At 34.7% G+C, this 11,499-nt stretch overlaps 1 protein-coding gene across 1 annotated transcript; it reads right to left on the bottom strand.

Annotated features, from left to right (window-relative positions):
- Positions 1-7,993: 7,993 nt before the first annotated feature.
- On the bottom strand, positions 7,994-8,668 carry LOC130451970 (craniofacial development protein 2-like). Its single transcript, XM_056791325.1, has one exon. It carries the CDS (start codon positions 8,666-8,668, stop codon positions 7,994-7,996), a length of 675 nt encoding a protein of 224 aa, XP_056647303.1.
- Positions 8,669-11,499: the final 2,831 nt, after the last annotated feature.

The raw sequence follows: 11,499 nt of genomic DNA, 5'->3' as shown, positions 1-11,499 counted from the left end.
TATGGTCTTTAAGCGTTATTCCTATCATTTTCCGTTCTATTGATCTTTGATGTACCTTTAATTTATTCAAGATTTTCTTTGTTAGGACCCATGTTTCACATCCGTAGGTTGTTACTGGGAGAATGCATTCCATGTAAACCTTGGTTTTTAGTTTGAGGGGTAGGTTGGAGTTGAAGACGTGTCGCATCTTCCCGTAGGCCGCCCATCCTAGATGTATTCTGTGGTTAATTTCAAGTTCTTGATTGGTTTTACCCAATGTTAATTCTTGACCTAGGTAGATATAAGAGTTCACTTTCTTTATCTGTTGTCCTCGCACATTTATACTCTCTTTGTTTGTCCGTTGGTTTGTCATGAATTTGGTTTTAGAAATGTTCATTTCTAGGCCTACTTTTCTTGCTTCTTGTTGTAGTTCTATAAGCATGTATTCTAATTCTTCACTGTTTGGGGCAAAAATGGCAATGTCATCGGCAAATCTTAGGTTACTTAGTTTTTCTCCCGATATATCAATTCCTCTGTCTTCCCAATGTAGGCTCTTAAAAACGTCTTCTAGCACCAGTGTAAACAATTTGGGTGACACAATGTCTCCTTGTCTAACGCCTCTTTTAATTATGATTTCCTCAGTGTCTTCATATAGACTTACTTTCATTTTTGAGTTGTCGTTTAGTGTCTGTATAATGTCAATATATCGTTGGTCTATTCTTGCATTTTTCATTGACCTGATAATTGCCCAAAATTCAACTGTGTCGAAGGCCTTTCTAAAATCTATGAAGGCAATCCATAATGGGATGTTATATTCCGTTACTTTTTCGTTCAGTGTCCTTACGGTGTGGAGATGTTCTATTGTACTCATGCCTTTTCTGAAGCCCGCCTGCTCATAGGGTTGGTATGCATCGAGTTTGAATTCAAGGCGGTTTGCTATTATTCTCATAAAAAGCTTGTAGATCTGTGATAGCAGGCTGATTGGTCTATAGTTTTCTAGGTTGCTTGGATCACCTTTCTTATATATCAGTATGACTATCGCGGTGTTCCAATCCTGTGGTATTCTTCCCTCGGTTAGGCATGTATTAAATAATGATTTAAGCTCTCTTATCAGTAGGCTTCCACCTTCCTTCAACATTTCCGGTATGATGTTATCGTCACCTGCCGCCTTTCCGTTTTTTAGTTGATTTAAAGCTTTTACAATTTCTTCCTCTTCAATCTCAGGTAGATCCTCGGAGCCAACGTTACATATCCTGTTTTTATGGTCACTGTTTGCTTTTCTAACATACTCATTGTCTATTTTGGACTCGTACAGACCTGTGTAGAACTTCTCTGTTACCTTGAGTATCTCTCTTCGATCTTCTGTTATGTTACCTTGTCCGTCTCTCAATTTGATCATTTCTTTTTTATGTGCGTTTTCTTTTTTAAAGATGTTCAGACCTCTGTTTTGCTGTATCAACTCCTCTATTCGATTTTCTTGATACTTTCGTATGTCCTGCTTGGCCATTTTCCTTGCTGTTTTGTTTAGTTCGGCATACTCTACTGTATTCCTTTTGTTGTCTTTAATGAGCTCTCTCCTTCTTTCCAGTAGCTGTTTGGTTTGTGTTGTAAACTTTTCTATTCTTTTAGTTTTTGATGATACTAAACTTGTAGTTGTTTCTTTCAGTTCTTTTACCAGTCTATTGTTTGTTTCGTCCAAGCTCTCGTGTGATGATGTTGTTTCCTTTGTTAGTCGTTCTGTCAATCTTTTGCTATATATTGACTTGTTGTCTCTTATTGTATCAGGATCTATACGGTATTGCGTGCTGTTGAATTTTTTTGCTCTTTCCAATTTTGTGTTTAATACGATCCTGCACCGGACTAATCTGTGGTCGCTGCCCGTATTAAAGGAATTAAGAACGTCAACTTCTTGGACGATATGTTTATTTGGTGTCAGCACGTAGTCTATTTCGTTTTTTGTAATTCCATCCGGGCTGGCCCAGGTCCATTTTTTGTGAGGTCTTTTTTTGAAAAACGTATTCATTATGTATAGTTGTTCTTTTTCCAGGAAATTTGCAAGCATCGTCCCTCTTTCATTTCGTTTCCCCAGTCCAAATTGTCCAACATACTGTGAGCTATTACACTGCTCTCCTATTCTTGCGTTGAAGTCTCCTATTATCAGCGTGTATCTTGTCTTATTTTCTGTTAGGCTCTGTGTGATTTCATCATACAGCACCTCGATCTCTTCGTCCTCATGACTACTTGTTGGGGCATAGATTTGAACGACTTTAATTGTTATATTGGAGTTAATCTTAAGTGTTATGTATATTACTCTATCTGATATGGTTTTAAGTATTTGAAGATTTGGGGAGATTCGTTTGTTGATAAGAAAACCCACACCACCCAAACTATTATCTTCTCTTCCTTTGTAGAATAGGATATGTCCTGATCTTAGTCTAATGGATTCTTCACCTCTTCTCCTTGTTTCTGATATTCCCAGAATATCCCAGTTTATTCTGTCCAGTTCGTACTGTAGTTCCGTTAACCTTTCCTCATTTCCAATTGACCTAGCGTTATAAGTTGCAATGTGAAGTTGGCAGCCTTGTTTTACCCAGGGATTCTTAGCACCCCCTGCTCTACGACTGGTCTGACCGCTACCTTGGCCAGGGTCGTTCGAGCCGCTGGGCACTGGGGGCCATTGTTTTTGGTATGACTTCATATGAGAGGGGTTTAGCCATAAAACACCACGTTGGCCAGACGTCTTGGTGAGTGTAGGTTCAGCCGCCCCTAACCTGGGGAGCCGTCGCTGTTTGCAGCCGCCCACTCTGGGTCAGACGCTGCAGATTTTTCCTGTTGGTCCACGGGGCGTATTTGATTTCCGCCCTACCACCCATATCTGGGAAGCATTCCCCTATCCGCCACCCGGGGACGCGCTCTCTAGGAGTTACAGGCTCTCCCGAGAGTGTATAAATATAGTAATGAGAAAACACTGCATATTGACATGTGCGGTGTTGCCGTTTCAGTTGGCAAGTGGGAAATTAAAAAGTGGTGGATTTATCGATCTGGCTTTGTAATTACTATTTGAGAAGAGGTGATTCATTAGTATTAGATATTGTCAACCTCTTAAAACCATTTAGCTTGTGTAAATCATACTCATCAATATGCATATTACATGCATATTCTGTATTTTACATCAGTCTGAAAGATCCGCTTCATCTAAATTTTCCTAAATTGAATTATCACACTCATCTGAAACTTTAAGTGCTTCCAAGAGTGAGACTCTCTTATAACCAATAAGAAAAATGTTATAATAATGTCACTGATATTGAGGTTATGTAGAAAATAAGAAAACGTCAGTGTCTGCATATTGTTCTCTAAACTTCGTAATTTTCGGTCTGACTATTTACCTAAGTTTTACCCCAAACGCGGCGTCTCTTAACCACGGCAATTAGAAAGTTTTCACACCAAAAAGTTTCCAATAAAAACCAACAAAACTAGTTGAATTCCAACTAAAAATCTCAAGTTCATCTACGATTTTTTTCTCAGGATTCTTGTCTGAATGATTATATCAAAAACAATCTAAGATAATTCCACATTCGATTTTCATCATAATTCCTCATGAAGATTTGACAAAACTCCAAACGTCTCTCCGAATCTACTCTTAAGAGCTCATGAAGAAGTTGAAGCTTGATGGAGGAGTTTGTCCGAGTTGTCCAAGGATCAAAAACCTTCTGAAGAAATCCCAAAAATATGTAACCATTGAAGGTTATTACCTTATATTCGAACCGTCCTCGTATTAAAAGTTTACAATTCATCAGTACATAAATCTTGGTTGATAATTTTTGGAACAAAAAATAATAGTTCGATGAAAAACGGTTTATCTCGATTTCTGACAGTCTTATAGAAGTCTTATAGAAAAAAGTTAAATGACAAAGTTGTTAAAAATTAAAAGATCTATAACTTTTATTTCCACATTTTTTTCACATAAACTCAAAATTTAATCGAAATTTGTATTTGCTTTTTACGTGAAAAAAACCCACACTCTAATATCTAGTTCTACAATAATAATTGACAGTTTATTTATCAAAATTAACAGATCTGTTTTGACACCTGTCATAATCACTGAATCGTTTACTATAATAATGAACATGAATATATTAAGAAGAACAATTAACTATACTTCCACGCAAACGGAATGTACATTCCCCATAGTACTTTTGGAGAAATTAACTCGTGTACCACCAAGACATTCTTTACGTAGAAAAAGTCTTAAAATATCTATAAAGAAGAATCAAACGGTGAATGCTACGTTGACCGACATCGATAAACCGATAATAACTAAATCGAAGAAAACCGTTAGATTCGTGAGTCCAGTTGAAAGAAGCGTTGAAGATTTGAATGTATCTATCATGTTAAGCAAACCTTCTAGTTATAAACAAGAAGATCTCAAACTGGGTACTATTATTGAAAACGATAACGAAGATACGACAATACCTCAACTAGAATTAGCTTTCGATGAAGAAGCTGTCGATACTTCTAATCGTGTAGAAAAACCAGACAATGATTCCGAAAATTTAGATGTTTAAATAGTTACTATTAGAGCTCATACTGTTATTATTAATAATCATTTTTTGAAATAAATAACTTTAATTTGTTAAATTGTATGAATTAATTTATTTATATATATATATATATATATATATATATATATATATATATATTGTTGTTGTTTTTTTTGAACATTATACAAAATTATAGTTTCTGAACATCGCTGTTACTTTAACAGCTTCATTCTACCACCGTCTGCAACTTTTATTACGAATTTCCATGTTTTATACATTACATACATTATTGTTTTTGGATGTTTTTTTGTGATAAAATGTATACCAGTTTTTTTATTACATTTTTAATTAATCAAAATGCATATTTATTCCTCTCGCTATGAAAAGATGGATACATAAACACGAACCAATCAACTCTAATTGGAAAAGTGTCATAGAAAATAAATACAAAAACCGCGCGTGCACTATAAAAAAAGCAAATTGATGTGAATCGGGGAGTGATTATTTAACCGATAAACGTGTTTGGTTTTCTATATTTTTCTAAAAATTTGTTCTATCCATTATGAGCCATTGTTACTGATTTTTTTAACTTTTTCAACGTATACAGGGTGATGAATTTTAGGTTGGAACTCAACAACAACGAAACTACCATTTTTTTAAATAAATTTTACACTGTTAAATATTTTTCTTTGACTTTGTGTAACATAAGACTTAAACGTTACTTTTATTTTTGTTTTTGTATATTTTTGTACGTTCTTAGACGTCCTTTTATAAAATTTTTACTACTAACTACATATATAGTATGATTTTTGTTTATTTTTCGACATTATTTCAATTTAATTTTGAAATACTAAAAAAATTTGACGTTTTTTAAAATAACAGACTCCAAAAATCAAGAAAATTTAGAAGTATGAACATATTAAAAGGTCTAAAAAATAAGAAATTAAATAAACATATACAAAAGTCAGGTAAAGCTTTTGAAAAATCAGATATCTATGCGGGAGGTTTCGAGGGCCTAAATGCTCTTAGAATAAACAGTTTATCATCAGTTTCTGAAGATGATATAACTTGGTTATCGAAACGCGCGTCAATCTATATCGGCGTAAACAATGTATTTAGTCTGTTTGGTTATATAGCCACTGCTTTTTATAAATAAATCCCTTGTAGTACGCTGTATAACAAAATAAACTTGTACATTTCGTATAAACAGTATGTAATGAATTAACATAATAATTCATTCAGTTTTACGAATTGAGAAACGTAATTGGCTAAAAATCGATTATGAACAATTATTCGAGTGGTAATCGTTTGTCAAGATATGCCAAAGCGTTTCATTACACAATGAAATTCGAATGTCCAGAAAAGTGGCTTAAAATATAAGGAGTAGACATGTCTAGGTCAGGCTAGGTACTGAAAATTTCTCTAATACGACCTCGTTGTGAAATTTTTTATTCGGAATATTTTTCGCAACGTATTTTATTTTGGGGGATATTTTATGTCTTTTTTCCAGGACATACATGAAGTTCTAACGGAGTGTAAAACTTTACGTTGTATACGTTTTTATTAATTTTGTATTTTTGTAACTTTTCATTAAATTAAATCGTTGAATACAATCTATTGTTGGTTTGATAGTCGAAATTATTTTATTTTGAAAATGGACGTTCACATATATTGTTTGATATATAAAATAATCTTGGATCTTATTTTTCTTCTTCTTCTTCTTATTTTAAGACTGTGTCTTGTGTTTTCAAAGAGGCAGCCTAAGTTCTCACTGCGAGGACCAGCTCTCATACCAGCGCTTTGGTGGTCTTCCAGGCGGTCTACTTGTATTGGGTCTCTCTTCCTTTGCGATTTTCGCCAGTCGATCGTTGTTCATTCTATTGACATGATCTCTCCATGCTCTTCTTCTAGTTCTGACCCATCTCACTATATCCGGAACGTCACACATTCTTCTGATTTCATTGCTCCTTATTCTGTCTCTTAGTGTTTTCCCTGTGATTGAGCGTAATGTCTTCATCTCGGTTGTTCTAAGAATCCGTTTAGTAGTTGCAGACTCCGCCCTCGTTTCTATGGCGTATGTCATTACTGATCTGACACAAGTTTTATATATCCGTGTTTTGCTTTCGATACTTAAAAATTTATTCCTCCATATCACGGTTCGAAGGAATCCTGATATCTTAGATGCTGCTGTTCTTTGCGTTTTGACTTCTTGTTTCAAGTTCCTATTGCTCGTGATATTAACCCCTAAATATTTAAAAGACATAACATGTTCTACACTTTTATTATAAATTTCCAGTTTGCATCTTCTTGGTTCTCTCGCTATTGTCAAGGATTGTGTCTTTTGTTTCGATATGATCATATTGAATTCTCCTGCAACTGTTTCAAATCTGAGTAGCAGTTTTTGCAGATTATCCTCATCTTCAGATATCACAAGCGCGTCATCAGCGTAGCAAACTATCTTAAACTCATATTTTACCATTCGGTATCCTCTGCCTGCCGTTTTGACTTCTTTTATGATTTCGTCCATTATAATGTTGAAGAGTATTGGGCTGAGACTATCTCCTTGTCTGATCCCTGTTGATACTGGCATTTTACTGGAGAGTTCGTTGTTTACTCTTACATATGTGCTATTTCCGTTGTTCATGTCCCGAATGATGTCTATTGTCCTTTGGTTTACGCCTCGTTTTTTTAGTAGCTCAATGACGTCATGTAATCTCACTCTGTCAAATGCTTTTGTTAAGTCTATGAAGCACATAAACGCGGTTTTATTGTACTCTATGGCCTTTTCGGCAATCTGTCTTAAGATGAATATAGCGTCTATGGTTGATCTATTTTTTCTAAATCCCTGTTGTTCTTCGCTCATGCCGCTACTTGAGATTTCTTCTGCAATAATTTTTGTTAGTAATTTTGAAGTCGTGCTTAGGAGGTTGATCCCTCTATAATTATTTGGATCTTTCTTTTCCCCTTTTTTAAAGACGGGGATCGTTATGCTAACTTTCCATTCCCCTGGTACTTTTCTCTGGTCGTATATCTTGTTGAACATGACATGCATTGGTGTATTAATTCATTGCCACCATATTTAAGAAGCTCGTTATTAACGTTATCCGGCCCTGGTGATTTCCTATTTTTCATCTTGCGCATTGTTGCTTCAATTTTGTCTTTTGATATTAATTGTTGTTGGATGTCTTCTCCTTCCTCAGATATATTTTCTTGTTTCTGTTCTGTGGATTGGCTTCTTATTATGTCACCGTAGAGTTCATGGAAATACCTTTCCCATTCTTTTAACGTTATTGTTTTCGTGTGGATGTATTCATTGATTGGTCTTTTGATGTTCCTTATCATATTCCAGATCTTTTTTTGTCCCCCATATAAGTCGTTTTCCATGTCTGATGAGTATTTCTCCCAGAATTGTCTCTTAATCGTTTGTATTTCCATATTTGTCCTATTCCTCACGACTTTATAATCAGCATATGTTATTGTTTGACTTCTATATTGAAGATATGCTTTCCTTTTTTCTTCCGCAAGTGATTTGATTTCGTGTGTGAACCATGGTTTCGTGTTGGGCTTTCCGTGTTCACCTTTCGTTTGCCTAATGCTTCTTCTGCAGCTGTCCTTATATTAGTACTTAATCTTTTCCATGCTAGTTCTACGGTATCATCTTTCAAGATCTTGTTTTCATTTATTGCCTTCCTTAGTCTCTGCTGGTAGAGGTATTTTGTGGTATCATCGCTAAGGCTTTCTATGTTCAGCTTTTCTGTCACTTTCGGTTTGTTCTGGGTTTTCCTTTGTACGCAGTTCCGCATTATGGCTAGCACCATATGGTGGTTAGTCCCTGTATTTACTGAGGTTAATGTTCTGACATCTAATATTTTTGAGGGATGAATATTTCTGTTTATAATAATGTAGTCTATAATCGATTTATGTCCTCTTGTGTTCTCGACCGTATACTTGTGCTGTTGTTTATGGGGATAAAACGTGTTGTTAATGCGTAGTTCATTATGTGCACAGAATTGTATGAGTTGTTCTCCATTGCTGTTGAGTGTTTCTTCGTTAAACCGATTCTTAATTTCACTAATAACCTCGTTACCAATCCTTCCATTAAAATCCTCCAGTATCATAATTTCGTCTTGCTTCGGTATCTTATCCATGGTGATCTGCAGTTCATCATAGAATGAGTCTGTTTCTTCTTGACTTTTACTCGTATCAGGAGCATACACGCTTAATATATGGGTTTTGGTTGTTTCTGTAAATTTAAACGTGGATTGTAGCAGTCTGCAGCTTATATACTTTATGTCTATTATGTTTTTGTCGTATTTCTCCTTCACTAATAGGCCTACTCCCGATGCTGCTCTTTTATCTTTTGGTTTCCCATTATATATCAATGTATACTCCGCGATCCTAAAGTTGCCAGCTCTTTTCTTTTTCGTCTCAGACAAGGCACATATGTCTATTTTATGTTTCTTAAGCTCTATTATGGTTTCTTAGTCTTTGTTAGCAATTGATGTAACATTCCAGGTGGCTATTCGCAATTGTTGTCGCTTCCAAAATCGTTTTTTCCTTAACTTTGCCGGATCGTTATAAGTTTTATCAGTCCTATCCGAGGCTACTTTCTTCGTTCTCTGAGCAAATGGCTGTTTTACATGGGGTAGGTAGCTAGCCTTGCCTTACAACCCTCCTCTTTTATCCGGGCTTGGGACCGCCAGCATGGTCGTTGAGCTACTCAATCCGCCCAACGGCCATACTGGCAGAGTTATTTTTCTTATATGTTATGTATCTCTCCCTAAGTCCACTTATTTCTGGTTCCCAGAAATCCACCAACATTTTTTTATGATAACTGACAATTTATTATTGGCAAAAAACAAAACAAATTTCGTTTGTTTTTTCGAATACGACAGTTATGAAAACCAAATGTCGGTTTATTTTTGAAAAACAAAGTTTCTGAAGACCAATTTTGGTTTGTTTTGAAAAATAAAGTTTCTACAAACAAAATTTGGTTTCTAATTGCAAAAGAAAGCCTCTAGTGACAATATTTTTTTTGTTTTCGAAAAACAAAGTTTCCAAAGACGAATTTTGTTTCTTATCGAAATGGCAATTCCCGAAGTCAAATTTTGGTTTGCTATTTGAAAAACAAAGTTTTTAAAGACGAATCCCATCTTATTTTTGAAAAATGAAGTTTGTACAAACAAATTTTGATTTCTAATTGAAACAGAAAGTCTCTTAAGACAAATGTCTATTTTTCGACTCACCAATTGGTTTCAAAGAAGAATCTATCAAAATTAATACAAAACCAAAGGAAAACCACCTCTACGTCGAAGGAATGAAAGTTTTAACTACAAAACAGAACCATGTTCTTAATAAAACTGTTTACTTATGTAAAATGCGAAAAGAAAAAGTATGAACCCTTTTTGATCTTGAAGTTCTGTTCGGGAAAGACGTGCCTTGGTAGCTGATTCTTCGGAATTGCACTTCTCCATTAATAGTAATCCCCTAACATCTACCTGTCGAATAATTCTTGGAAAAACTGCTCTAGGTGGGGATTTTGTTGAATAAAGTTGATCGAATCTGAATCTCGTAGAATCACTATCGATTTTTGATCTTGAAAAAGCATTTGTACAGCTTCCTCAGCTAATCGACAACATTCACAAATAAGATGATTGATTCGCGTTTATATAACCATGTTGTCTTCTTCAAAAACTGAAGGTAAACATTTCAGTGGATTATCATTATAACAATCGTCGTTTTATATAAATTCCTTTCATACAATATATTTATTTTCGTAATCACATCGACAATCGTTCTATTGGTAACATATTCTGCGAGTCCAGATTGAAAGAGATAAAAAAAAAGTTATTTTCTGACGTATATTCTATATATCTGACGATAAAACGGGAATGGTTTGGAAGTTGAAACCGGACCTCGTTGTAATGCGGCCAATTTACGGTTTTCCGATGACGATGATCCCCTTGAACAGCGTCGGGAATAACTCCTAAACTAAGTAATCTTATGGTAGAACTGAGATATTGTTTAGTTGAAATTGCAATGAAAAAAATATCCACATGACCCATTTCGTTAAACTACAATCTGAAAATGCGCGAGAAAGACTCATTAAGTATATAAAAAAGTAAAAAAAGTTAAGCCAAATAAAAAAAAGGACGAAAGTATGGTCAAATTATCTTTTGGAATTTTCGTTATTGCACGAACAGTTTTATAAATTCAAAATCCAGTTTGTTTTTTGTTAATCCTTTTGCGCACGATTTATTTGATCACAATTCTCAGAGAAAAATATAAAAAGCTCCTTAATAATATTTTTTATCGTGAAACAAGTCAATTAAAGATCAAACAACTTGAGGAAGACAATCCAAACAAGTTTTTATAGCCGTTTATTATATTTATTTTTGGAAAAACTCACATGGTAAACGAAGCTGTGTTTAAGAAAACCTTCTGAAAGGATGAGATCTGATATCACCTCTTTTGGATTCTCTCTAATTAATTTCAAGCATTATTTCGAGATAAATTGTACAGTCCAGAAGCTCAACTGTCCTCATTATCAAAAATAAAAATTAATAACGTCATAAGCTCGAATTCAGTATCAAAACGTATCGTGTTGAACAACGCGCGGTGATTTGATTATTGAGTTAAACTCAAATCAAAAGTTCGTAGGTTTAAATTGTCCACAAATGAACATTTTTGAAATTTGAAAATCCTTTCTGTTCCAGAAACGTCAATTATTCAATTCTTCTTTTTTGATTAGGAAAATTAAAAATGGTAAAGTTTATAACCCAACGGCTTTTGGGATGCTATTATAATCTTGACAGCAGTTTCACTCATTTCATCGCATAGAATGGCAAAAAATCGGGATTGCTTAGGCTGCGACTTAATGAAATTTACAATCTTCACTGTATTATCAACCGCCGCTGGCTAAATTCTTTTTCTGTTCAAAGTCAAATGCCTTTAAATTTATTGTTATGCTGCAGTTTCG

Source organism: Diorhabda sublineata, chromosome Y, assembly GCF_026230105.1.
Source record: "Diorhabda sublineata isolate icDioSubl1.1 chromosome Y, icDioSubl1.1, whole genome shotgun sequence".
In the NCBI taxonomy this organism is placed as follows: domain Eukaryota; kingdom Metazoa; phylum Arthropoda; class Insecta; order Coleoptera; family Chrysomelidae; genus Diorhabda; species Diorhabda sublineata.
Note: the sequence above shows the minus strand (reverse complement) of the source record. Positions and strands in the feature narration are given on the sequence as shown.

Excerpts from the sequence above, each read along its gene's own strand:
- LOC130451970 (XM_056791325.1), bottom strand. The coding sequence starts at position 8,668 with ATGGATAAGATACCGAAGCAAGACGAAATTATGATACTGGAGGATTTT.